The sequence below is a fragment of the Vidua chalybeata genome, chromosome 9 (assembly GCF_026979565.1).
Source record: "Vidua chalybeata isolate OUT-0048 chromosome 9, bVidCha1 merged haplotype, whole genome shotgun sequence".
NCBI classification, from domain to species: Eukaryota; Metazoa; Chordata; class Aves; order Passeriformes; family Viduidae; genus Vidua; species Vidua chalybeata.
Genome location: NC_071538.1, coordinates 4,806,897 through 4,834,168, shown reverse-complemented (window position 1 = coordinate 4,834,168; position 27,272 = coordinate 4,806,897). Strand labels below are relative to the sequence as shown.

Below are 27,272 nucleotides of genomic sequence, written 5' to 3'. Positions count from 1 at the left end.
GTGTTTGTGTGGGAATGAACTGGAGATTTTTAAGCAAGCTGAGTGGGTGTTTCTATGACTTTAGCCCAGTGGACAGCAGAGGCTGTTTCAATCCATGCTATTGTTGCATGACATTCCTCTTGGCACAATGTTTATTTTTAGCCAGAGACTATCGCAAGTATTTTTCAGCAGGACTGTCACTGCCCCTGAACAGGGAATCATATTACTGCAAGAACTTTGCTGAAACAAAGAAGATAAATTGGACAAATGGGAAATTATAAATCTAGACCAACCCAGACTTGCACGGGTAACTAATGTCACTTTTTTTACAGGCAATGTGCCATCCATCCATCAGCAAGGAGCAAATGGTATTTCAGGAGATAACTCATTCTCCTGGTTTACTCTTGAGTTCAAGGCTCAGGTATTGTTCTTGACTTAACCCAGATACAGGCTGTGAAAGAAGACAAAAAAGCCAAAAGAGCTACTAAACTAAATTTATTTGGGCAATTATATAAAATCATAATAACTTGTATACTATGTTGATTTAACTCATACTTCATGAGAAAAACCTTTAAATCTCTAACTTGTTTCTGCTGTGTGTCTGTTGAGGAAAAAAGAGCTAACAAATGTAACCTGAACTTTAAGTTTTCTCTTGAATATTATTTAATATTAAAATATTTCTGATAAGGGTTCATACATGTGCACTGTCTCTGAAATCCTTGTATATGTTTCTGTATTGGCTGCAGCAGGAACAGTTTAATAGCTGCAATATTTTAAACTTTAATAGAAATATATATGAAATTGTACAATTGGATGTTTAAAAATCAAGTGTTTTGGTTACTGCGACATTATTCTTCTTGTGCTTTGAAGTGTTTTATCAGTTTGGAGTTTTTGTTGTAGATGAATGGAAGAAGAAAGTCAGTGAATCCTATGCCACAGTCACGGAGCGGTTGGAGGATGACCTGCAAATCAAGGAAAAGGAGCTGGCAGAGTTAAAGCATGTTTTCAGGTAAAATATTCTGTGAATCTCTTTATTGATTTCTTTCAAATTACTATTTGCTATCAAACCATATTTTCAGTTTCAGGTGTTTTGTATGGACAGAGTTTCTCCTGTGTGGAATGCATGCTCCTTATGTCTATTTTTGGGAATATGTGATCACAGTGCTGGGCAGAGCCCCACAGCAGAGTACCAGAATTAGTGGCTGCTGATTATTAATGCCAATATTTTACAACAAACACCTCTATACTTTTGTAAAATAATTAGCTCTAGTACAATGTCTGATTTTGCTGTGTGCTTTTCAGATTTGCTGATGTGTTTCTGCAGCCAGGAATATTGCTGAAGTGTACTACTGTAAACAAACACAAAAGCAGTGGATTCAAAGTTAGGAATTGGTTTTCTCAGGAGACCACACGCTCACACACAGGCTCACCCAGCAGACATGTTCATTACCTGCAAAGCTCCAGTGCAGCAAACTCCCAGCTCACAGACTGGAAATGAGTTGAGAAAAGCATTGAAACATTATTTTTGTATTGTAACCTTGTTAAATATGTGTAATGGTTGCTCCTCCCTCCGGGTGGGTTTATAGTTACACAAATCCAAGTGTTCTGCAAACTCAGGGTCATGGGTGTGCTGATACTGAGTGGAAGCTTCTATAGGCAGGCCGAAATTGAGATTCTGCAAAGCAATATTAACTGTAGGTGTATTTAGTTTTTAACAAATGTAATTACTTATAGTGTTTGATGGATCACTAACAAATCAGTCTGTGCTGAAGGAAGCCCACAAGGCTCAATGACAAAAGCTAAAATGTCCAAGTACTGTCTCATTTAACAACCTGTAAGCAAGCACAGTGATCACTGTCCCGGTGATTTCATCTGGGGGGTATAAACTCACTTTTTAATAGGCTTTTCCTGGTTATTGTTTTCATTTAGCAAGATGGCCCCTGCCCTATGCATGTCCTACCCACCATTTTAAAATCAATACACATATTTTAAAAATACATCGTATTTATTATTGCATTAATACAGACGCTGAGTTTATATGGATTGTTTCTATATTTAAAGAGGCTTTCCTCTTATTTTGCCTAATTTAGATAAATTTACAATGTATATATTGTGATTGCATAGCCAGATTTCTCAGAAAACAATAAATCTGGACCACTCAACCTGATAGTATTAAAGTATTTCTAGATTTACAGACTGTAAACTGGGCATAAATTCAGCCTTGTGTCTCAAAAAAATTACATTGAGATTTCTCTTTTAAATGTTCCCCACATGCAAGAAGCTGTGCTGAAAGATGAAAGGAGTAATCATCTGTAAAATCCCTTTTTCAGCTCCGATGAAGCCTTCTGCAAAGTCAACCTGAACTACCGCACGGAGAACGGGCTCTCGCTGCTGCACCTGTGCTGCGTGTGTGGGGGTAGGTGCTGCAGCGGGGCTCCCCGGCACCAGCACGGATCTGCTTTGCCTGGCAGCAGGACTGAGCTCTCAGGGACCTTCTCAGCTGGAGGAGCAGCTCTCAGCATCGCTCTGAGCCGCCCACCAGGGGCTTGAGTGGAGTTACAAAGAGCCCCACAAGCGCTGATTCCTCAGCCTGCCCAAGTCCTGGCTGGTGATGCAGCATGATTTACTGCAGGTGTTCAGCTCGTCCAAAAGTGCTTCTATGTGCATTTGTTAATCCAAACCCATCACAGAACATTTCTGGCTCCACACTTCTGGATTCTGTCCGTGGCTCAGGCTCCAGGACAGGGACCTTGTTGTAGCAGTACTTTGCCATATTTACACCCCCAACTTTTCTACCGTAATGAAAATACCTGTATTTTATTTCCCATTGATTAAAAGAAGAATAACTGAAATGCTCTAATGACAAACATCAGCTGATAGGGCTTTTCCAGATAGCACATCAGAATACACAAGGGAAGAGGGCAAGATGTGTTCTGGGATGCTCATACAAACATACTGATGGTGGGATTTTCCACTTGGATCCACACAGCTGCTCTGTTATCCACAAAAAAGTCATTAGTTCATGCACTTGGTTTGCTCTTGTTATACAATTTTCAGCAGAAATTGGCTGAGAGAGGCAGAGACTTTTACCCTGAGGTTTCAGCTCTGCAAAGTACTGACTAATAACATGCATAAATGATTTTATCAATCTTAGTTAGATGTTCACCATGAGGAACAACTTGATCCTGCACTACTGAAAAATGAGTGGATCTTTACTTGTCATTTTTGAGTGCAAGATCCTATCCAAAGATGGCATCAATACATGGGAACATCAGAGCAGTTGGGGTAGCTGAGAGGAAGTTTAGGAAAATGCACACTAATCATTAATTCTGTGAATACTCGGAGAAGGGCAAAGAGCTACTAGAGCTGACATTGTCCTTGGTTACTGTCACAAGTATTCAGAAGGCAGATGAATTTATTAAATTTATGTATTTATTCACTGTGCATCAAAAAAGGTCAGAGCAAAGCTACTGGCCTAGACCACATTATTGGACCCACATTAGCACTCCCCAAAACGACCGTCCTTGTAAGGATGTCCTGTGTAGGAAGAGCAGTGCTCCAGTGCTGAGATGGCAAAGGAGCTCAGTGACTGAGGAACCAGAGGTTCCAGAAGCACCTTCTGGTTCATGGAGCTCTCTGCAGCATGCTCTGGATGCTAAAGGAGGGGTTTGCTTCTCTAGAAGTTCAGTTACCCTTACCAAATCCTCATTGAAGCGTGAACAAACAGTGAGCTGGTATGTGTCCAGACCTGCAATTGTCCCGGCCAATGAGATATTTCCATCAACCTCATCATTCTGAAGTATCAAAAGATATATTTTATTACTTGCCTCAGGTCAGCAGTCAAGATATCTATTTCTCTGCTTTTAAACTCACGCAGAAGCTTCTTACCTCATCTGCATGTTCTTTCCTGTAACTGTCTTTTTTTCTGCTTTTCTCTCTAAAGGGAACAAATCCCACATCAGAACTCTCATGCTGAAAGGGCTGCGCCCATCCAGACTAACCAGAAATGGATTCACAGCTCTGCACTTGGCAGCTTATAAGGTAAATTATTTTAAATAAAATTGATGGCAGGAAATCAAAGCTGAGCAACTGATTTGTCTGTACTGTCTAGATTAGCTCTCTAGTCATTATTTCTGGTGAAAATATAAGTTTCACATCTGTGGTGCACAGGAAAATGCCCCATAAAGAGCCCATGCACAGGAATCAGCATGTGCTTTTGCAGTGTCATCCATGGGCTGGGATATTGCTTTGGAATTGCTGGTGGAGACATCCAGTGCAACTGAAGACAGAGGAGTTGTCCAGTGCCACCATAAAATCAGGATAGAGACATTTTAAGGCTTCAGTATAGCAAAAGAGAGAGGGCTGGTGCTTGGGGCAGAGCTCCCCCAGCCTCTCGAGGCACTCTGAGCCCCTGGGCCGTGCTGGTCCCTCTCCATCACGGCCAGCCAGGGAGCCCAGGGCGGGTGCTGCTCCCTTCAGCCGTGAGGGCCTGTCCCAGGAATGACGTGGCTCCAATCCCTGGCTTCCAGTGAAGCGATATGAGGAATAAACAAACAGACTCCACACCCTGGGGTAGTTATGAAGTGGGTCTGTATGTCAGCACCCGGCACAGGTGAGATATCTCTCCAAAACTTGTGCCCCGAGCCTCGGTCTGACCCACACCTTTATTCCCAAAGCTGTTCCATATGGAACACATTGCACAACTTTTTCATGCACATTCAACCCCTGGCCCCGCCTGTCCTCGCCTCTCATGCTAAATGAGTCCACGCCCTTCTGGGCACGCCTGGTTTGCTGTGGTGGTCGCACGGGGGTCTCTTGGTGGTCCTGAGGCTGAAGATTTTGGTCTTCCTCATGGCTGAACTTCTGAACTTTTCCTCTCTGCGCGTGCGCTTTTGGTCCTTTGGTGCTTATCTGAGTACGTCTGTCAGTCTTGATAGGCTTGGAGACAGAGGAGCTTCTTTATCTGGGTTCTTTGCCTCTTCTGGTATTGTTCTTTATGCAAGAAGCTTCAGAAATTTGCATTTTCCTATGCCCTGTGTACTAGGCAGAGGTTTCTTTAAGTAAAAGGTTAAAATTCAACACGTAACTCTACAAGCTAAAATTTAAATGCTTAATTCATTCTGTTGACTCAAGTGAACTCCAAAGGTCTCTCTTTCCCCAGGACGACGTGGAGCTGCTGACGGCGCTGCTGCACGGCGGGGCTGACATCCAGCAGGTTGGCTACGGGGCGCTGACGGCCCTGCACGTCGCCACCATGGCTGGCCACCACCAGGTATGCCACCCTGAGGCTGTGCAGGACTGAATCAGCTGGCTGCTGATACGGGCAGCTCATTCTGGTTTACATTGTTGTCTTTCAGAACAAAATTCAGAGCTGCTTAAGTACAGCTGGATTTTAATTTTTTCTGCATTTTGGGAAAATCATATCTGTGCATATATTTTTACACTGAGCAAACATGCACAAAAGGAAACAGGTCAAAGGCTGGACTTGATAGGTCTTGGAGGTCTTTTCCAACCTTGATGATTCTTTGATTCTAATAGTTCTGTGCAGAATGATGGTGGAGCTGTTAACCTGAGCCGTGACTCTGGGATGGTCTCATTCACAGGTATTTAATGTCTCCTCTCCACAGGTATTTAATGACAATACAAAGTCTTCTCTGAGCATTCTGTGGTTTCAAGTAATTTCTAAAACATCTGGGCCTTTTGCTGTAAATGCCAAAGGCAGACCTGCTGTTGCTCCCACATCCTGAGCTCCTGCTGAGGTTATGGGCAAGTTTAGGGTGCTCACAACCCAACAATATTAACTCAATAAGAAATAAACTGTTAGTAGTATTGAAAAGTTTCTTATTTCTTCCTTGGGAATGATCAGCTCTGTATCAGAAGCATCTCCATAAATGGGGTGGGGCTCTATAATTCATTTGGTCCATCTGCTGCTCTAGGAACCAATGATTTATAGTCCAAGTTCTTGCTTTCCTTCTTTACATTGCTGTGAAATTTTGAGTCAGCTTAGAAGTTCCTCTTCCAGGTAAAGTACCTTGTTTTGTCCACAATTTCATTAATATTTATGGAAACATGGAATATATTTTTCAAACCCCCTTATAAGGATGAGTTTTTATCCCTTGCCCTTTTCCAAAAGACAAAGTCCTTATGTCTGTCTCATGGGGTTTTTGTTGGCTCCTTCTGGCCTTCAGAGTGGCTTAATTAATTGTCTTTGAAGTGAAGATCATTGACTTGAGTGTTCAAAAAACTTCTGAATAAACCTTTTGTAAGAGAATTTTAAGAAAAATTGCAAAGTAAGAATATTGTGCATGTTGCTTCAAGTACTGTTTTGAAATAACATTTGGCTGTACAAGGAGAAGGGGAGCATTAGCTCCCCTTGTTCTCCAGGCTGTGCTGGTGTGAGCCCCACTGGGATGCTGCTGGCTGCCTTGGACCAGCCCACCCAGCTGCCTTCTCTGCAGCTTGGGAACATTCCCTGGGTTGCAAGCTTCACCTTCACTCACCATCTGTCTCCTGAGGATAAAAATATTTTTTTTTATCCTTAGTTTCTGAAGTATTTCTATCCTTGCACATCCCTCCAGCACAGCCTCCTACTTGTGATGCCTATATGACAGCTTTCAGTGCTTTCTAAGACTTCTTTTTTCTTTCCTGGAAAGATATCTTGTCTGACAAACTATCAAACCTGTCTCTATACCCCTCTCATCATTTACACTTGAGTGGAGTTTGCTTAGTAAAGCACACAACATTCTATTTATCAGGGGATCACAAAGCACTGCTGCCATTGCTACAGCCTGGAAAATGTGTCAAAACCCATCTAGTTTTATGTTCATCATCAGGAATGAATCCACATCACTCAACACAGTTTTTTTCACCTTGAAGATCCACCTTGAAAGCTTCTAGATTAATCTAAATTTTGAATTCCAGTTCCCAAAGAGTTTGAGGAGAATTGGAGTTATGGTCACATCCCTGAATGTGTTACAGCCTCACAGTTCATGGCTAAATTAAAATCAGGCTGATCCAAAGACATTTCAGTCATATTAGTGTAAAAGCTACAGGCCCAAACATCTCTTTTCAGAGACAGCAGCTGCAACTTCAGTTTTATCATGCTAGTTTGCTGGAAAATGTCTTAGACGAATCATTTGAAAGCCACCAAACCATTAAATCCCTGGCTGGCTGGCTCTATGTTCCCACCTCTGGCCCACCAAGATATTGAAAATCGGCCAGACATGGGAAACACAGTGGAGGGAATCAGCTGTGTTAACTAAATAATGGAGTGTGTTCTTTATTTAGCACCTGAGCATATTCCCACCCATCCCCTGAGTGCCTGATAGAGCTGACAGAACAGCCAGCAGAAAGATCTCAGGGGATCTTTCTTCAGGTTTTTGTTATGTAGTCAAATGCTTTTTTGAGATTGGCAGCAGAAGGATCCACAGCAAAAGGATGTCAACACATGTGACATTTAGCAAGGGAAATTCTGACTGTATGTGGACGGGGTGAGGGGATCACAACGAGAGTGAAGCAGCACTGAGGGCGTTCCAGGGAGGATGCAGAACCCCCACACATGGCAATAATCAGACCTGGCCCCGCAGTGCTGCCTCCAGGGGAAATCATAGCTGATGCCACAGAAAAATGGTTAAAACTAATGGGAAATGGATACATTTGCATATGTCAGGGCACAGACTTCATGCAGAAAATACCTTCAGGCCATCATATGAAAAAAGAATAATTGAAATTGTGTAAAGAAACAATCCCTGTACACTGATGTTGCTTGGGAAGAGTGTGTGTTCTCTGAGCACTCAGGAGTTGCATGGATTGAACTGACTGTCCTTGTTGTTGCACGTTTGCCATGATTTGGGGGTCTCAGCTGAAAGAGCAGGTGACAGACGTGCATCATGACAGCTGGCACTGCTGCCACCCTCCAGGGACTCTCCATGGGCAGGCACCAGTGTGAGCAGCACAGTGCAGGAGCTGGCCACTGTCCAGTCCTTGGTAGCCCTTCAATCCCAGTTCTTCCCTCTGTCGTGACTCGTGGTCCAGCGTCTTTCACCACCGTGACATTCAAAACTTTGCATGCATCAAGCTGATATGCAGAACTTCTGAGGTAATCCCAGCCCAAGCCCTTCATGTGCCCAAAGACTCCCTCATGCTTCAGAAAACCCCCCTCCGGCTTCAGTGTAGAACCCAAAGTGGTTTCCCTCGGGCTTCTATTTTGGCAGCTATGCAGCAAGGCATTTCTTGAGAGTTCACAGCTTTCAAAAAAACATGGGCCTCCTGAAGGACCAAAAAAAGTAGAAATTTGAAAGAAAGCACTTAGGGTTATTTATTGAAACCAAAGAGCTCTTATGTTCTAAAATACAAAGAAATCTTTCCATGTTTGAGGATTTACCTTCACAAATTTAAAAGGATCTTTCATTTTGTGTGACTTTTTCACTTCTAAAAACTCTGATATGTTTACAGCTCTTTGTTCATAATGTCTAGAAGAAATTAAAGGTTGTTCTGAGAATATCCAGACAGCCATTTCTGTGCCTCTTACTTCATGAATCAGTTTTTCTAGTGGCACATGGATTTTCAGGCTCATTTATAAAGCATCAGTGACATTCAGTGTTCAGTTCAAGTACTGTAAGTTAATCACTTTTACATGCTCTGCACCTTTATAACTCGTTTGTTTGGGGCTGTTTGGCATTTTTTAAACTGGAGGCATGAGGTTTCCAAGTCCTGTTTTACCAGCTGAGCACATGCAATACATGCACAGTGCTTCTGATGGGCATTCCTGCTGGTTTCCTTGCAGGCTGTGGACGTTCTGCTGCAGCACGGCGCCTACGTGAACGTGCAGGACGCCGTGTTCTTCACCCCGCTGCACATCGCTGCCTACTGCGGCCACCAGCAGGTACCTGGGCACTCACAGCTCTGCCTGGGGGGCTCTGGGGCTGCTCCTTTGTTACACTGATGGCTCTGGTGTCCATTTGAAGAGGGTCCCACGGAGAGCCGGCCGGAGTAATGACACTCAAACCAATATGGCTAGATGTCGTCCTTCTTTATTGTCTAATTTATCCATATTTTATACCTTATTGCCTTACATAATACAACAGCTAATTAACATTCATTGGCTAACCTAATATGATTACATCTACAAGTCACTTGTTGATTGGCTGTTATACTACAAGCGTCTGATCAGGTTATAGGACGTGACAGTTTTCAGCGTCCAGCATTGACCATTGTGTTTGTACAAAGCTTATTGCCTTTTCAAGGATGTCCTAAATACTTTAAAGTAACTCTGTAATCTGCAAGCCAGGGTTGTCCAGTTCCTGCAAAGGAATAGCATCAAGGATAGCATGTCCTTGTTCCATGAGAAATTCCTCTACATCCATTCACCATAGAGGATGTTTTTCAGAATAGAATGTCTGCTTGCTTTTGAGAATTTTAATATTTTTATAGACATGTAACTTAAAAAAGAGTTTTCTATTGAATCTCGTTTCCCTGTTTTAGCTTTACGGAGATGCTCACATACAGTATTACCCAATGCACTATTGCATCTGGTTTTCTCAGAGTTTTATTTTCATGTGATATTTTAATTAACCTTAATTAAATATTTAGGTAACGCACCTGTTACTGAAGTTTGGAGCCGATGTGAATGCAAGTGGTGAAGTTGGGGACAGACCTCTCCACCTGGCTGCTGCCAAAGGCTTTCTCAACATCACAAAGCTTTTGATGGAAGAGGGAAGCAAAGCTGATGGTAAGATATTTAAAAATCATCTTTAACACTTTGTTTTCTAAACAGAGTCTTAGCTTCCTAACACACACTCTTTGTACTGTGTGTCTGTGTATCATCTTTGGACAGCCAAAACAAAAAAACAGCAGTTGGAAAGCTTTCCTTGGTTAAGTATGCTGGTTTGTCATCTCACGTTTACTATATTTTCAGTAATAAGTTAGAGGTGAAAAACAGGGGCAGAAAACAAGATTAATATACAGGCGGCTCATTATTTAGACATTGATCCAGGCAGGGAACATGTGGCCATGTGGTGGGGGTCTGTGGTCAAAGTGACTCAAATGCACAGAGAACTAGTGAATGAGGTACAGGAGAAGGATTTTAAGTCAAAATTATGCAGCAAGTAATTTAAAATAATCAATATGGAAATCAAAATTCCACAGAAAAGGGGATTTTTTAGCACATGATTTATTATGCTCCACAAGCTTCCCACTCTTCACTGTGGGCCATTTTCTGTCTGAGAAAGTGCCTGTGTGAAGACTTGACGGGCTGGACAAAAGTCTCTCAGCACACTTTGGGCATTGGGTGAGTTCTTCATCCAGGTGGCCTCACAGTGATGTGACTCTGGCTGGGACATAGCAATTCATTGCTTATATTCTGCATTAATATAATATTTAAAATATTTTCTCCTGTGGCTAATGTCAGTGTGCAGCTGGTGGTTCTGTGGGTTCTTTTCATGTGCACACCAGTGACACAGCCCACAAAGGCACACAAATGCTGTAACTTACAGGTCACATTTTAGGCATGTTGTGATTATCAGTGCAGAGATTCTTACCTGCACCTGAAGGGAGCCTTAAAGAAAGATGGAGAGAGACTTTTTACAAGGGCCTGGAGTGCCAGGACGAGGGAAATGGCTTCAAACTGACAGAGGGCAGGGTTAGATTAAACACCAGGGAAAAATCCTTCCCTGGCAGGGTGGGCAGGCCCTGGCACAGGTGCCCAGAGCAGCTGTGGCTGCCCCTGGATCCCTGGCAGTGCCCAAGGCCAGGCTGGACATTGGAGCTTGGAGCAGCCTGGGACAGTGGGAGGTGTCCCTGCCCACGGGGAGGGACCTTAAAGATCAGGGTCCCATCTAACCCAGGCCATTCTACGATTCTGTGAAATACTGAGCAAACTCCAAATTATTTAAAAATTAATTTCTTACCCTCAGAGTAAGAGACAGAAATGTTTTTTGGGAAGTAACAGTATATTGCTTGGAAATGTACTGCTGGTTAATACATCAATTTACCATGTTCTGTGTGAGTCCTGCCTGCAATCACACATTCTCCTCCTGTGACAAAAAAGTGTGGAGGGAAGCACAGAGTCAGGTCTGTGCATACTGTTTTCAGTAGTGAGCTCAGGGTGTTTCAGCCTTGGTGTGTGTGCACTGGGCTGATATAATTATAATAAAGGGGGGGGGAAAGAGACGTTCTCTCATCATGACAATGCAGTGGGAGGTTTACCCTCTGTTAGAGAGTTTATTCCAAAAGGAAAGAATCTGGGGCACCATTTCAGGTTCTTCTCTTTAAACTCAAAATCTTCAGCACAGAAAAAAAGAAAAGAGAGACTGGAAGCGGGAAGCCTTTTGCTCTTAAAGTAGCACACTTTGAAACTTGCTGTAAATGCAGCAGCAGAGGAAAAGTCTTTAGTGCCCAGGAATGAAAGGAACTGGGGAAAGAACCTGAATAAATTTGGCACTGTTCAGTGCAGACCAGTAATTGGGGTCGCAAACTTGAGCTATTTCTTTTAACACAATGTGACTTGCTAGTCAGCCCAAACCCACAGCGATTGCCCATCCCGTAAGCAGGCAGAAGGATCCCTGGCAGGGATGTGCTCCATGACAGCTGGCAGTCTCCAACATTCCCATCTGCAGAGCAAGGATCCCCCAGGGGTACTCTGTGGAACTGCCCTTTGAATATTTTGCTACTACTGGTAGATGCCAGCAGTTCTGTCATGCCTGGACGTTCCCAATTCTGTTGATGTTGTTATTATCTTACTTTTGTTTCAAAATTGCTCTTTCTAAGGGTCATTTATAAGTCATGATTCTTTCATGGAAAGCTTTGCCAAAGGACTCAATAAGTTTGCAGCTGGAAGAAAGCAGTCATGCCCCAAGTTCAGAAAATCACCTTGACAGTGGTGCACTGCAGGTGGCACGGAACAATGTGGGTTTGATATCCAAAAGATCACAGAAATTTCAATTTTCAACAAATACGTCCGCAAATATTTTTCCAGGAGGTTTCCAAATGCATAAACACAACACATTAAATTCTACTAAATATCTAAAACTATCCCAGACACGCTGTGTTAAGGATAAAATCCTTTCTGTGGTCTTTTTCTGGGTCGACCGGCAGTGAATGCTCAGGACAACGAAGATCATGTGCCTCTGCACTTCTGCTCTCGATTTGGACACCATGACATTGTGAAGTTCTTACTGCAGAGCAGCTTTGAAGTGCAGCCCCACGTGGTGAATATCTATGGAGACACACCTCTACACCTGTGAGTGCCCTGGAGCAGCTGCTGGACAGGTTTGGGGCTCTTGGGAAAGCTGGTTTTGCTAACACCTCTGTACTGGCTTCCTCTTCAGTGCCTGTTACAATGGGAAGTTTGAAGTTGTCAAGGAAATAATTCAGCTCTCAGGAACAGAAAGTCTCACTAAAGAAAATATATTCAGTGAAACAGCTTTCCACAGGTGAGGTGTTCAAATGCCATTGTCAGTAGAGCTCCACTTTACACACGTGTGCAGCACAACACCCAAAATTACAAATGTCTCACAGCACCCAAAATTACAAATGTCTCCCCAGCAGCCAGGTGAGGAACAGAGTGAGCAGAGAGCTACACAGGGAGGGTGAGTTTGTGTCGTGAGATACATGACAGGGCATGAAGCAAGAGGCAGAACCAGGCAGTGAAAATCAGGTTCACCAACACCTGGTTGGACAATGGTTCCTCTCCTTGTCCAGTTTGGGAGCTGGGATCAGAGCTTGTTCCACCTGGATGTCTGCTGGAGCCAGTTACTCTGAACGAGAAACCAGGTGGTAAAACAGTTCGGTGGGCATGCTGGAATTTTGTAAAGGCTATTTAAGAGGCACTTTGCAACACAGACTGTTGGCACAACTGTGCAAGATTAGGTGATTCAGCAATAATTAGAATGTTTCTGAAACGATAAAAATGAATATGCTCTGGTGGAATAATCATGCATTTGCACATTTCTAATGATCCTTTATTACTGCATTTTTATCTCTTTGTAATTCCTTTTTGGCTACCCAAAGTACTTCTTTTATGGACTATAGCACTCACCACTCCCTTTTTACTTCTGCAGCGCTTGCACCTATGGAAAGAACATAGAACTTGTCAAGTTTCTTCTTGACCAGAATGTTGTAAGCATCAATCATCAGGGGAGAGATGGGCACACAGGTAACATCACCATGCTTACTGGTATGAGGGTATATACCAGCACCAAAATATTGGGAAGCCATACACCATCAGGATTTCCAGCACCCCAGTGCCTTTCAGACAGAGCACAGCTTTCTTGAAGTATTTCTACTGGAGACATAGAAGTGATAAGGCTTCAGTGAGGATGTATCAGGCTCATTAGGATGTATATGAGTAACAAAACCTGCTGTAAACTGTTCCTCCCATATTAAGGCTTCTAAGTAGTGTTAGAAGTTATTCTGCAAAGAGATGGGTTTCTGGAATGTAGTGTCTGAAGGGCTCCGCACCTTCCTATCCCCATTACACAGAGCTGCCTTTGTTTCCACTTGCTTTTTCTCACATACAGAGTCATTAAATGTGGTTTGCAGCTGGCAGAGGAAGTGGTGGCACATTGTGCAGAGGCAATAGATTGGTTCTTGCAGCCTTAATGTTTAATTTTCTCCTCTTGCCTCAGGTATTTTTTGACGACATATTTATTTATTGAGGAGCTCAATTTGCACTTTACAGTTGTTGCTGCAGTCCCATTGCATGTTCTGACAGCTGTGCTCCCTGCACTTCTCTGATGTTCCAGGGTTGCACTGTGCTTGCTACCATGGCCACATTCGCCTTGTGCAGTTCTTGCTGGATAACGGAGCTGACATGAATCTTGTAGCTTGTGATCCCAGCAGGTCCAGTGGAGAAAAGGATGAGCAGACCTGTTTGATGTGGGCTTATGAGAAAGGTATTTTAATTTTCCAGTTTCTGCTACAAAACCCACAGAATCTGTGCAGGAAGGAGAGGGCAGCTTGGGAAGGAGATAATGCTGCAAAATAACCTGCCAATGCCTGCAGACCGAGCTCCCACCACTGCTCCCACCACCAGCCCTTCCATTTGTCATCTCAAATCCCTGTTAAACATTAGTTTAATCCAGCACAAACTCAAGAAGAGTTCACTGAAGACTATTGCCAGCTTCCATTGCAGGATTTCTGCAGCAGAGTTTTCCTTTGCCATATCTTGCATTTTAGGAGTAGGTGGACTTGAGAAAATAACATGCATGTTTTTACTGGCAGAAATTTCCCATATTTCTACAATTAAGAATCGCAGTAGGTTTAGATTAGCATCACCATGTCTTTGCATATTTTATAGGCATGTTTAACATTTTTTTTAAATCCCCAGATTTTGTATAAACTATTTTTTTTTAAGTCTTTTGAGTTACCTGCAAATCCTTGTATTTCTCTTTCTTCCCTAGGTCATGATGCAATTGTGACCCTCCTGAAGCATTACAAGAGACCTCAGGATGAATCCCCCTGCAATGAATACTCCCAGCCTGGAGGAGGTATGGGCCGAGCAATCATTTTACTCAAAGGGCCTGATCCAAAGACTGCTGAAATCTCTGGAAGTGCTCCACCCATGTCAGAGAGCTTTGGGTCAGTCCTGTCCAGCACAAATAAAATCTTTGCCATGGGACTCACCATTTTCTGGCCATACACAGATTCCATTCAAGGTTGCAGCCATACAACACCCCAGTCTGCTGGGCCTGGTACAGTGAGGAAAATGAACTCTATCCCAGCCCAAACCATCTCCCATCAGACGTGTTGGTGTGTTTATCTGAATTCTCACCCTTTATTATTAATTCTTTCTGGCATCATTGACTCATTAATTTATCAGCACCATCACTTATGTTGTCGTTGAACTCCCTAATTTCACTCTGTTCTTTATTTCAGACGGTTCCTACGTGTCAGTGCCATCCCCCCTAGGGAAGATTAAAAGCATGACAAAAGGTATTTGCAATGGCAAGGGAAAACGTGAACTTTTGTAGTCCTTTGATCCAATGTATTTGTCAGCCTGAACATCCTACACGGGATTCATGATTCCTGGACTTTTTATGGTACATTGTTCCATTTCCCTGGGATATTTTTAGGAAACAATATACTTAGCTTTGTTACTCAGTATAATGACAATTTCTGTATTTGCCTTGTTTTCATTCACTTTAAAATTATATATATTTCTTTTTATTTCTTTGAGGAAAGTCTGTTATGTGAAATAGCACTAATGAAATACCCGTTTCTCCATGAATGCAAATAAGTATCATTTAAATCACACCATAGAACACCCGAATTATCCTTATAAGAAAAATTCTGTCCAAAAATAATTTGTGAAACAAATACAGCTGAAACATTCAGATAAATATTTTAAGGTATTTTAAGATATTTTTCTCTTTTTTTTTTTTGTAGTACTTTCAATTTTCCACTTTAAATGTTCACTCTGAATATAATAAAATCCTTACATCCTTTACATAGCAGTATCAAAATGCTCTGTTTAGAAATATTCTGATAAACTTTATAATAATAAACTAAAAAGATCAATGAGATAGAGACATTTGACAACTAAATTCAGTTGCAGAGTTTAGATTCCACGTGTCACCAAGGGCCAGTTGGCTCTGGAATAGCATCCCCAGCAGCAGCAACGAGCACTGGCTGCACAAAAAGAAGGAATGAGTTCTCCATGTAAGGGATTCTGCGCTACCATCCCATGGTGCAGGCAGAGTCTGGGACAGTGCTCGTGGCTGCCAGGTGCTAAAGCCAGGAGTGCCCAGGGCAGCCTGCACAAGGATGTGTCTGTCACTGGGCTCTGCTGTAACAGGGAGCAGGATTAGCAGTCAGTTTACAGGGAAAAATCAGCTTTCCCAGTGCAAGAGTTCTGGAGTCCAGTGCTTTTGTGCCTGATCCTCCCCTGGCTGTGTTTTACAAAAAGGTTGGGTGTTTCTCTTGCAGAAAAGGCCGATGTCCTCCTCCTCCGTGCTGGTTTGCCATCACACTTCCACCTGCAGCTCTCTGAGATAGAGTTCCACGAGATTATCGGCTCAGGTACTAGAAGTGAAAGTGCATTCACTTTAAATGTTTGATGTTCATAACAAACATATTTGAGCTTATTTATTTTAAACTATTTTAGGGTCTTTTGGAAAAGTCTATAAGGGACGATGTAGAAATAAAATTGTTGCAATCAAACGGTAAGTTTGTCAGGTTTTTCCATCCTGCTTGGTCAATCACCTAGCTTGAAGTGTTTCAAAAGCCCATATTTTATGATACCTTTGCCTTCTGCTTCGTCTCCTGTCAATCCTAAGTTACCGAGCCAACACGTACTGCTCCAAGTCTGATGTGGAAATGTTCTGCCGTGAGGTTTCCATCCTCTGCCGACTGAACCATCCCTGTGTCATCCAGTTCGTGGGAGCCTGCCTGGATGACCCCAGCCAGTTTGCCATTGTCACCCAGTACATCTCTGGGGGATCACTCTTCTCCCTGCTCCATGAGCAGAAGAGGTATTGCCCTCATGCGCCTGTGGGCCTGCTTACAGAATTTAGAAGAGCAGGAAATCGAAGCTGATGTAAATATTCATTTCAGCATAGGACAATAGAGAAAGGAGCACTCTAGAAAATGTTAAGCTTTGGTTCAGTTTATTGGGTGTACAAGGTAAACTGATAAGTCTTCACAAACTTCTTAATGTCATTATTTTACAGTATATAGATTTACTTTACATAGATTATGTAACATTATTTTGTATGTAAAACAATTTTAAATGTTGCATGATTTACAGATCAGAATAATTTTCAACTGTCTATTAACTTCAAGTAGTATTTTTTTTTTTTTTTACAAAATACAGAATTCTTGATCTGCAGTCTAAATTAATCATTGCTGTAGATGTGGCCAGAGGCATGGAGTACCTACACAATCTCACACAGCCCATCATACATCGGGATCTGAACAGGTCAGTTTCTGTCTTTAACCTAAAAATTTAGACAACATGAAAGCTCAAAGCCACAGGGACACCGTGCAGTCTCCTGCAACCCCAGTGTCTCATTAGCACTCAGTTGAAAATAATCTCAGGGGTTTTATACAAACCTGTACAAATCACAACAGTTTAACTGTGGTTGTCCTGGAAGGCTGCAGTCACTGACAGTGTTTTCCTGCATCTGTTTGTTTGCCTGAATCTCTGTTTTGCAGTGCTGAGTTTCAGCCTAACACCGTCTGTCAAAGGGCACTTGGTCACATTCCCTCATCACTTCATCCCTGTCCCTTTGCTTTGTCTCTTTCACTGTAAATATCTCCCCACAATCACTGAGCTGGTGTGTTTCTCGGTTTGCTTGGCTCATTTGTTGCAGCTAACAGCAGCTCTGGCTGCTCCCCTCTGGGAGCTGGGATTCTTGCATGGGACTGGGCACTCATCCATCTCTTTGGTGGTGTCCCAGTGGGAGCACTGGGGCCTCGTATCTGCAGGGAAAAGCCTGTTCTTTCTGTTCTAGCTGTGGATACCGTCTTGTGCATGTTTCAGCAACAGGGATGAAACACCTGAGCTGCTCTGATTGCAAGATTGGAGATGAAAACCATCCTTTTGCTAAAGCCAAAACATGGTCCTTAGCTCTGTCAGCCCTCAAGAGCAGCAGGCACACTGGCATGGCATCCTCCACTATCCTTGGAGCCTCTTTCACGTCCCTGCATCCCTGCCCAGTCCTTCCAGGCCACAAATTGTGTTGTTCCAAGGGAAAGCCTTGCTGCTGAGGCAGTGGCACGAACCAAGAACCCCATGCCTGACTGCAGCCTGTGGAACTGCTCTAGGGGAGTCAGGGCTCAGACCAGGGCAGCCAGGGCTAAGACCTCACAGGGCAGCTTCATGCCTTGGTGGCTCTTAGGAAAACAGTTCTGCAGTGAAGGATTTTAAATAATGATTTCCTCAAAAGAAAACCCAAACCGGTATCTTCCTAGAGAGCCAGAAAGCCCCACAGAAGTCATATAGGTCATATTTGTAAGGGTCAGAAGATAATGTGCTCTAGGGTTGTTGGTGCCATTGATGTGTGCTGCTGAGAGAGCTCAACTTCTGAAAGCTGAGTGCAAGAGCAGGAGTCATGTTTGCAGCATGACTCCCAGCCAACCCACAGGCACAATTACCAGATGAAAATCTTTGCAACAGCTTAAGAGAAAGACTAAGAGTGAAAATCTATGTTAAGTTTTGCCAGTGGCTTCACAGGAGCCTCATATTTTTACCTTAAATTTTCACAAAACTCATAACCACCTTTGTGAATTCTGAAATCTAATGCACTGCATATAATGCATTAAATAAACCTGCAATATGGCTTGACAGAAAAGAGAAGAAAATTAATCTTTCGTGTCTCTACCCTGGAAAAGGGGTTATCCTTCCATTTGAAGAATAATTGGGAGCTTTATTTTGCTTTTCAGTTCTGACAGCCATCAGAAATTGTGACATGCATCAACTTATTACCACTTACACCACGGTCAGGGATGGCAGCCACGATGATTATAGCACTTTAATAAAAGAGAGACCATTTTATTATCCATTTAATTTAAGCCATAACAGCTGAACATGGCTGGAGGAAGCCTTTGAGTGACTGACCTGTTTTTGATGACTCTAACTATCTGTGAATACTTCTGAGAGCTGCTTGGTGAGGAAGATGAGAGAGAGGATGGCAGCCTGGTGGTAATGAGGACGGAGTCCATGACTCCTCTTTGTTGAAATATCCCTTGTGAAATCCTAAAATATCCATTGCTTTTCATTACACCCACAGCGTGTGAAAAGCAGAAGGATCTTTTAATGGCCCGAATCCCTGTGAATGGGACATGCTGAGCCTGTCACTTGCCATGGGAGAGAGAAGCCTCTGTGCCTGGCAGACCCCAGCACCATGTCCTCTCCCAAAGCCAAGATGATTGCACACTCCTCATTCTTACCTCGTTTTCTTCCTTCCATGGTTTCATGAAGAGAACAATGCCTGCTCTCACCACTGCAATCCCTGTGTGACCTTAAGAGAAGACAATTAATTTCTGATTCTGCTGAACTCAGTATTAGTCTTCTGCCAGCTCAGTTCAGCTTGGATTTTTCTTGCTGTATTTCTCAAAACCCAAGCTTAAAAGTACCTGTTTCATCTGAGGTTTTCAAATTTTCCAGTGTCACTGAGGCAATAACAGCATTTTTAAGATGTACCTTCCAAGCCTTATTTCTGTGGGGTGTATTTTTTACTTTAAAAAAGAAAAATCAGTGACTGTAGTGCTCCCTGGAGGTAAGAGACTGACAAAACCCTGTCAGAGCCTGCTTCCTGCTCTCAGTCATACCCATCAATGCACTCAGCACCATGATGAGCATTTCAGCACTGTTGGTCAGATCCTGGGCCAGGGGAGGTTCAAGTTGGGCATCAGGGAGGATTTCTTCACTGAAATGGTGGTCAGGCACTGGAAGAGGCTGCCCAGGGCAGTGGCAGATTTCCCATCCCTGGTGGTGTCCAAGGAAAACTGAACATTGCACTCAGTGCTCTGGGCTGGGGACAAGGTGGGGATTGGTCACAGGTTGGACTCTGTGATCTTGGAGGTCTTGGAGACTTCTTTTCCAGTCTCAAAGATTCTGTGATTCTATGAAAGGCTGATGCATGCCATGAGAAGAAAGAGAATTTCATTTGATTTCTCTGCTTCTCCACAAAAACTGTCAGCCTAGGTCTTCATTATGTCTTGACTTGTCAAGTTGGATTTATTCATGTCTACACAATCCTGGAATAGATTGAAATTGAAGCTAGGGCTCAGTGTAGTTTATTGACATTGAGACATGGTGATAATTTTTGTCCCTACTGACAGAGGCCAAATTTGAGCAAAGAGCACAGCAAAGTCTGTAGCTTTGTATGGCTTGTGTACCTACACCCACCCTGGGGCACAGCCTTCAAGAGTCTCTCTAGTTCAGCCTTGTGTTTGATTCATATTTTCATTTGGCATATGGTGTGGGTCTCAAAACAATTCCACATGTCATACTAAAATCACATCAATGTTTTGATGGAAAGTACATATGAGAGCTAAAATCATATCAAATACAAATCAAGAGAGTCATGGTTACAATTTTATGATTAAATTTATCATCCCAAGGGTTGGGTTTAAGTGAAGGTGGAAATCTTGAAGACAGTGATTTGTGGGAGTCCTGCTTGGGAGAGCTTAATTTTTTTTTCTGTCCTAACACTGCTTTCTGATAAAATTTATGTTCCTCACTTGACTGTTCTTGTTTGTGTCCACAGCTCTAATATGAGCAAGTTGTGCTTTTTGTTGAGACCATCAATATTACTTCCATTTTCCCTCCTCATATAAACTCTTGCCAACTTTTTCATTGTTGTTTTTCATACACTTTTCACTCTTCTGAATTTTCTTGGCTCAGTCAGCATTTGATAAATATCCTGAGAGCATTGTTGTGTCAACATTCCTTATGCTGTGATTTGCTCAACCCTTACACAGACCTGTGCTGTGAAGGTGTAGTGACTGGGGCAGGGAAATCTTCTTCTCCAGAGGTACTGGAAACTTGTGACCTAGCTAAAGCAGCTTGTGGGTCTTTCCCCAAGTTCCCATTTTGTTTGAACGCTGTGGTTTTTTTGCCGATTTCTAAAAGTCTCTCTGGCTTTGTTGCATGCAGATGAGTCAAAGGTTGGCTTGCCCTCTCAGGGGGAATGTGTACTTTCTAACAGTAAATACGAGGCATACCTGTAGACATATAGCTATCCAAGGAGGTGAATTGAACTCAAATGTTTAGCTATGACCCAAAAACTATAGCATTTTCACCATCTTTAAGACACTATCAACTACCCATAGTGTTTTTTTTTTCCCAGTCACAATATTCTCCTATATGAGGATGGTCATGCAGTAGTTGCTGATTTTGGAGGTAAGGAGTTTTTATTAAACACTTATAAATTAACCCCAAATTCTCTAAAACTAAACATGTGCTTACTGAGAGGTCCTGTGGAATTGCACTTAAGGTAGGACTTCTGTATAATAAGTGTATTGGCCAGAGAGTAATTCTTTTTCTTGCTCTGTTTCAGAATCTCGATTTCTGCAATCCCTGGATGAAGACAACATGACAAAACAACCTGGGGTTTGTTTATTTTGTTTCTTGTTTTGTTCCACATAATTAATATCAAACATACAGGCAAACACAGTTTAGGAGAAAAGACATTGGAAATATGATTGTTGGAATAGACGGACAGGTATAGTATTAAATCTCTCTCAGAGTTTTTCTGTCTTGGTTTTATTTTTTTCCTCTGTCTTCAAGAACAGAGTTGAGGAAATAGATGACATCTGCAGCAGAAAAAAAAATGCTTTATGAGGCTGTCTTTGGAACTCTATTGCTCCAATTCCTCACTAAAGAGTTATTTTTAATCCACTCTTCCCTATGCACATGCTGTTGGCAGGTGGTTCCTTTTTCTAACAGCTACTCAGCACTGGTTCCCTTATTTCACAGCTCTTTTCTTCACAGTAGCCCATTGCTCACAGTCAGATTTACAAGACAGTTGTTGTCTTCATTGGTTTGAGTCCAGATGTGGCCTGTGTGTCACTCCACGGCCAGGAACGTTCACATCATCCCAGCTGTTAATGTGGGCTGGGATGGGTGGTGGGATGGAACGGAGTGGCAGTGCCAGAGGATGGTGGTGCTAGCCCAGGCCTTGGCAAGCAGCTCTTTAACCCTCAGTAGTGGCTCTCACTGTGTGGGTGGAGAGTAGGGAACACAAGGACTCTAAAAATCCACCCTGAACCCAATACCCCAGGAACAGACAAGTTGCTTGTGAAGCAGCCTCACAACTGGGGCCTGCAGAGAGCAGCAAGACCCCAAGAGAGCAGGCCCCAGTGCAATGCAGCTATTGCCAGCTTTTACTTCTGCCAGCTGCAGCAGTAGTTAATTCCTATTATATGCCATATATGCATATATCTCTCAGGCCGTATGATGTGGTTTCCCATCCTTGAGCCTGGGGTTTTTATTCTCATCCTACTGTGATGTTTTAAGCCAGCTCAGCCTGGCTCTCTAGACCTGAGACAGCACTAATGCAGTTCCATATCATGCACTGTAACACACTGACTCAATCTTGCAAGGCAGGTGAGAGCTTTTCCTGGCAGATTACCAATTATTTTATTGAGTGATGGAGGTAGGAGACAAAGAAACAAAGGAAAACACACGTACAAATACAGGAACAGGTGCTTGTGTGAGGAAGCAAACACTGCTAACGTGCAATTGCTGTTTCCTGGTGTGCAGAACCTGCGCTGGATGGCCCCTGAGGTGTTCACCCAGTGCACAAGGTACACCATCAAAGCTGATGTCTTCAGCTACGCCCTGTGCCTCTGGGAGCTGTTAACAGGGGAAATTCCCTTTGCTCACCTCAAACCAGGTAACATGCTCAATGAATTAATATTTTAAATTTCTCTGAAGTCGAGAAGTAGCTACACTGTGTGATTTTAACCCATATCATACTGGTGTGTGTTCTTAAGTGCTGAGATATTGCATTTGGTGAAGAGCACAGAACTATCCTATCTAGGTCTAGGACTAGGAACAAGACACTCTGACTACTGGGTGTCTGTCTCTCACATGACTGTTGGGATTGCAAAGCCATTCCTTGGTACATCTCCTTGGTGTGCCTCAGGACAGCATCCACAAACCGGGGGGAAGGGGGGTGTACAACAGCAGAGCAACATTTCCAGGGCTGAACTTTGCACTCCTGAGATTCTGACCCCTGGATGTCTGAAAAAGAGCTGTTAGAGGTCATGAGTGCTGCAGGACGTGGTCAGGGCCAGCATGGGTAAGAAGGGAGGGTTCAGCCCCTTTGCCAATGAGACCCTCACTGCTGTCTGACCTGTGACCAGAGGCGGGCTGTGGCCATGGTGATGGGCATCTCAGTCTGCTCTTGGTCTGATGGCAAAAGCCTCCTTTAACCTCCAGCCTCCATCCAGCCTTTATTCCTTGGCTGGATGGCTCAGCAGTAGGTTTCCATACTGCTGAGTGTCTCAGAGGTGGGCAGGATGTTCCTGGGACAGGGGTGACTCTGGGGCTGGCGGGTGTCTCAGAGGTGGGCAGGGTGTTCCTGGGACAGGGGTGACTCTGGGGCTGGTGGGTGTCTCAGAGGTGGGCAGGGCTGTTCTGGGGTGACTCTGGGGCTGGCGGGTGTCTCAGTGGTGAGCAGGGTGTTCCTGGGACAGGGGTGACTCTGGGGCTGGCGGGTGTCTCAGAGGTGAGCAGGGCTGTTCTGGGGTGACTCTGGGGCTGGCGGGTGTCTCAGAGGTGGGCAGGGCTGTTCTGGGGTGACTCTGGGGCTGGCGGGTGTCTCAGAGGTGGGCAGGGCTGTTCTGGGGTGACTCTGGGGCTGGCGGGTGTCTCAGAGGTGGGCAGGGCTGTTCTGGGGTGACTCTGGGGCTGGCGGGTGTCTCAGAGGTGGGCAGGGCTGTTCCGGGGTGACTCTGGGGCTGGTGGGTGTCTCAGAGGTGGGCAGGGCTGTTCCGGGGTGACTCTGGGGCTGATGGGGGTCTCAGAGGTGGGCAGGGCTGTTCCGGGGTGACTCTGGGGCTGACGGGGGTCTCTGGCTGTCCCGTGCAGCGGCAGCAGCAGCAGACATGGCTTACCACCACATCCGCCCCCCCATCGGCTACTCCATCCCCAAGCCCATCTCTGCCTTGCTGATGAGGGGCTGGAATGCCTGTCCTGAGGTGAGTGCCCCAGCAGAGAGAAAATGGGCACTTTGCTCTGTCTGATGCCCCAAAAACACAGTTTCTGTGGGAAGGGTCACTGCAGAAAGCCCCCAGGCAGGCAATGGGGTGTGTCTGGAAAGACAGGAGAGTTGGTGAATTGAGGAGGAAAGTAAATTAACATTTAGCCTTTCAACAAAATTTAATTAATCATGTAATACTGATTATGACTTGAGCTGTTACAGAATGAGTAGAAAATTCCTTGCTGCTCTCAGATTTTTGTAAGAACACACATTCATTTAAAAAATCATTAATAATGTGTCATATTTAAGTGCTGACTTTAATTGAGATTGGTGCAGTCCCTGTGTCTTGTCAGCATTCCCACAGCCAGTCAGCCCCTATAAGGAGAAACAATCTTTTCAGAGTCCCAGTAAAGTTTGTTACCCATCTGTGACTCCAGTGTCACTTCATCTTGCTAGTGTTTTAGAGCTTCAAGACAGAACTATAAAACAATTCATGGCTTAATCAGGCCACTGAAGGCCAGAACTTTGCACAAGATGTGAGCAAAAGCCTGTCAAAGTTATCTTTATTAAGGGTTTTTTGCTACTTTTCTCCATTAGGCTCTATTTTGCTTTACTAAAAGTGCTTTGCTACCATTTGTTATGGAAAAATGGTGAGTTTTGGGGCTCAACAAGTGTTTACAGGTCAAAATTCTCCACAAGGTCTGCTCAGTTTAAAGGAAAAAAAAAAGCAGAAAATGGAGTATACCTGTAGGGGTTTTGCTGGATGGCCATAAAATGCCTCCAAGTTAGAAAATGTATCCTTTTATTTGTCTTTAATTTCATTCAAGGCTCATCCCAGCTGAAAACTAGTTCCCATGTGACGTGTCCCTGTTTCTATTTATCAGGTACTTGAACATCTGTTTCCCAGAAACTTTTGACAGCAGCTTTTTCCAAAGGCAAACTGGTGATTAGAAGATTAGCAGCATCTCCTGAGATGCCTTTTTCATTGGCTAATTGGATTTGTGAGCTTTAATTAGAGCCAGAGAATTTGCCATAAGGCCTAGGGCTGAGCTCTGTAAAGAAGTTAACATTTAGTTTTATTAAGTGCAACTCTCATGGACAAGGGAGGGAGGAGGATGGCCGTACAGGCAGCCTGGCCAGGAACTTGTCCACTGCTCCTCTCTGCTTTGCTGTGTCTGAAGTCCTGTTCATGGGCAAAGAGCAGAGCAAATAACTTCTTGATCTAGTCATCATTAGCTCAAATCTAATTGTTACAGAAAAAGAGATGAATTGCAGTTAAAGTTCATAAAGTTCACATGTCTTCATGTTGTAGCTCAGCACTGAACTTGCAGATTTCATCAGATTCCCAAACACACTGACAGCTATGCCATGAAATTCAGCGAGGGAAATGATGGGGACTGTGACTCATCCCTTCCCTGTGTGTCAATATAATCACATCAGATCTGCCTCCTCCCGTTTTTAACCCAGCTCTGGTTTTCCTGTTGTGTTCCCAGGGGAGACCAGAGTTTTCAGAAGTTGTCACAAAGTTAGAGGAGTGTCTGTGCAATATTGAGGTAAGGACCAGGCTACCAGCAGGGGAGGTCTGTGTGTATGCAAGCAGATGAGAGTGCAGATGGGGACAGGGACAGTGGCAGCAGCTGAGGACAGCGGTGGCTTTGGAGCTGCTGGAAAAGTCCAAGGAAAAGTGGGATACGACTTACACGAGGGAGATGAGAAAGGACTTGTAAATATGCCATAATGGTACCTTTATTTTTTTTTTTTAATCCAGTTAATGTCTCCAGCCTCCAGCAACAGCAGTGGGTCCCTGTCTCCCTCCTCATCCTCGGACTGCCTGGTGGCCCGGGGTGGCCCCGGGCGCAGCCACGTGGCCGCCCTGCGCACCCGCTTCGAGCTGGAGTACGCGGTCAACGCGCGAGCCCACGCTGCCTGCTCCCAGGGGTGCGTACAAGCCCCCGGGGCCTGGGGGCTCCCCTGGCGTGGCTGGAGGACAGAAATAGGCTGTGCTGCTGGGAGGTGGCGTGGCAGGACCAGGAGAGGGCCCTGGACCTGTGCCATCAAAGAAAGTGGCCTTGCTGAGAAGGGAAGGGACAGAGGGACAGACAGAAAGACAGAATCCAGAGCCATCCAGCAGGTACAGAGGCAGGAGACAGCTATGTAAGGAAGAGCTTTGCAGAGGTTTGTGGGTGTCAGCATTGCTGGTACTGGTCCTACAAGGGTACATCCTAAAAGCTGGGTATCACTCATTTCATGACAACAGAACAGTAAGAGCTCCTGATGTTTTTTAAGGCACAATATAGAACACATGGGTTCTGTATTATTGTACCATTAAGTAAATACCTGAGGTGTTATACCCTACCACTTGGAGAACTGGTTTCAAGGGCAAACAGCAACTCCCATCCCTAGGATCAGGGATGAACCACATGTTGGCAGGACAGTGGATTTGGTCCATGCCTAGAGGGTAATTCCCCCATGTTCCTTGCCTGAGAAATGTATTTGCAAGGACCTTTTAGCAGTGACACACAAAAAACATGTCAATGACCCTGGATTGATGCCTGGAATTGTGTCCAAGATGGCAATCCAGAGACAGCTGTGAAGCCCCAAATGGGGTATTTGAGGGCAGTTACTCTGGGAAGGGTAACTGAATGCCAGCAGGCCTGGGGGTCATGGTCTCACTTCATGACTTATTCTTGCTTTTTGTTTACTGCACTGCTGTGGCTGGGCCTCAGGCTGATGTCTCATGGTACCGTTCTTTCCTTCCACTCGGGGGAAAAAAGTTCTCATGGTCTGGAGATGTGCCATCATCAGCCTTACAAACTGACACCTCCTGTTTAAATTGCAGCACTGGGCAACCCCCTTCTCAGGGCCTGTCTCTGGATGACATGAGAAGGAACTTCCACTACCCACCCGTGGACCAAAACGGTGAGCTATGCAGAGTGCTCCCCAAGCCCCCGGAGCATGGGACAGGCTGCTGTGCTGGCACTGGGGGCAGGGCTGGGGACCACTCTGTGCCAGCTGCAGGGACCCTCTCTGCTCCTCAGGGTACGTGTCAGACCCCTTGAGCACCATGAGGTTCCACTCCTGCAGCGGCAGCTTGGAGGACAGCAGCTGAGGGAGGGAGCGCCCACCTGCCCCAGCCTGGCTGTCACCACGGCCCCCTGAGCATCACACGGACATCCGTGCACTGAACAGCTTTAGTGTTGATGACAAATGTCCCTGTCCTGCATTCTGCTTCTGCATCTCCCTCAGCTGACCACCCCGTGCCCTGCAGCAGCAGCTCTGACCGTGGAGCATTAAAAAAGAGAACAGAGGCAGGGCAGTTGAACTCTTCCTCTAGAAGCAATTACAGAGTTAATCGTGCTGTTATTTTCTGGGGGCTTTTTTCAAATTAACAAAATGTATCTGTAATACTGTCTGTGTGGCCAAGGCAGAGCTGCCTTCCTGGCTGAGCAGGAATCAGTATTTCCCATGGATGGCAGGGTTCTGTGATGTGATTGAGGATGTTGTTCTACAGCCATGATCCCTGAAGCAGGTCTGCAAAGAGGCCTCTAGCAGTGTGACAGACATGAGCTATGACTGCATGGTGGGCTCTGACAATACTTCTGGCACACCTAGCATTACTTCAACAGTGCTGAAGCAATAAAA

At 44.4% G+C, this 27,272-nt stretch overlaps 1 protein-coding gene across 1 annotated transcript; it reads left to right on the top strand.

Moving 5' to 3' along the window:
* The first annotated feature begins 246 nt into the window (after positions 1–246).
* Positions 247–27,272, top strand: TNNI3K (TNNI3 interacting kinase). Its single transcript, XM_053950240.1, has 25 exons — positions 247–286; positions 880–988; positions 2,310–2,395; positions 3,923–4,020; positions 5,141–5,251; positions 8,765–8,863; positions 9,571–9,709; positions 12,073–12,217; positions 12,306–12,410; positions 13,038–13,132; positions 13,722–13,871; positions 14,379–14,465; positions 14,854–14,910; positions 15,904–15,996; positions 16,082–16,139; positions 16,254–16,448; positions 16,790–16,894; positions 20,772–20,824; positions 20,982–21,034; positions 22,187–22,319; positions 23,519–23,628; positions 25,124–25,183; positions 25,399–25,568; positions 26,470–26,549; positions 26,669–27,272. Exons 1-25 carry the CDS (start codon positions 247–249, stop codon positions 26,737–26,739), a joined length of 2,502 nt encoding a protein of 833 aa, XP_053806215.1. The 3' UTR covers positions 26,740–27,272.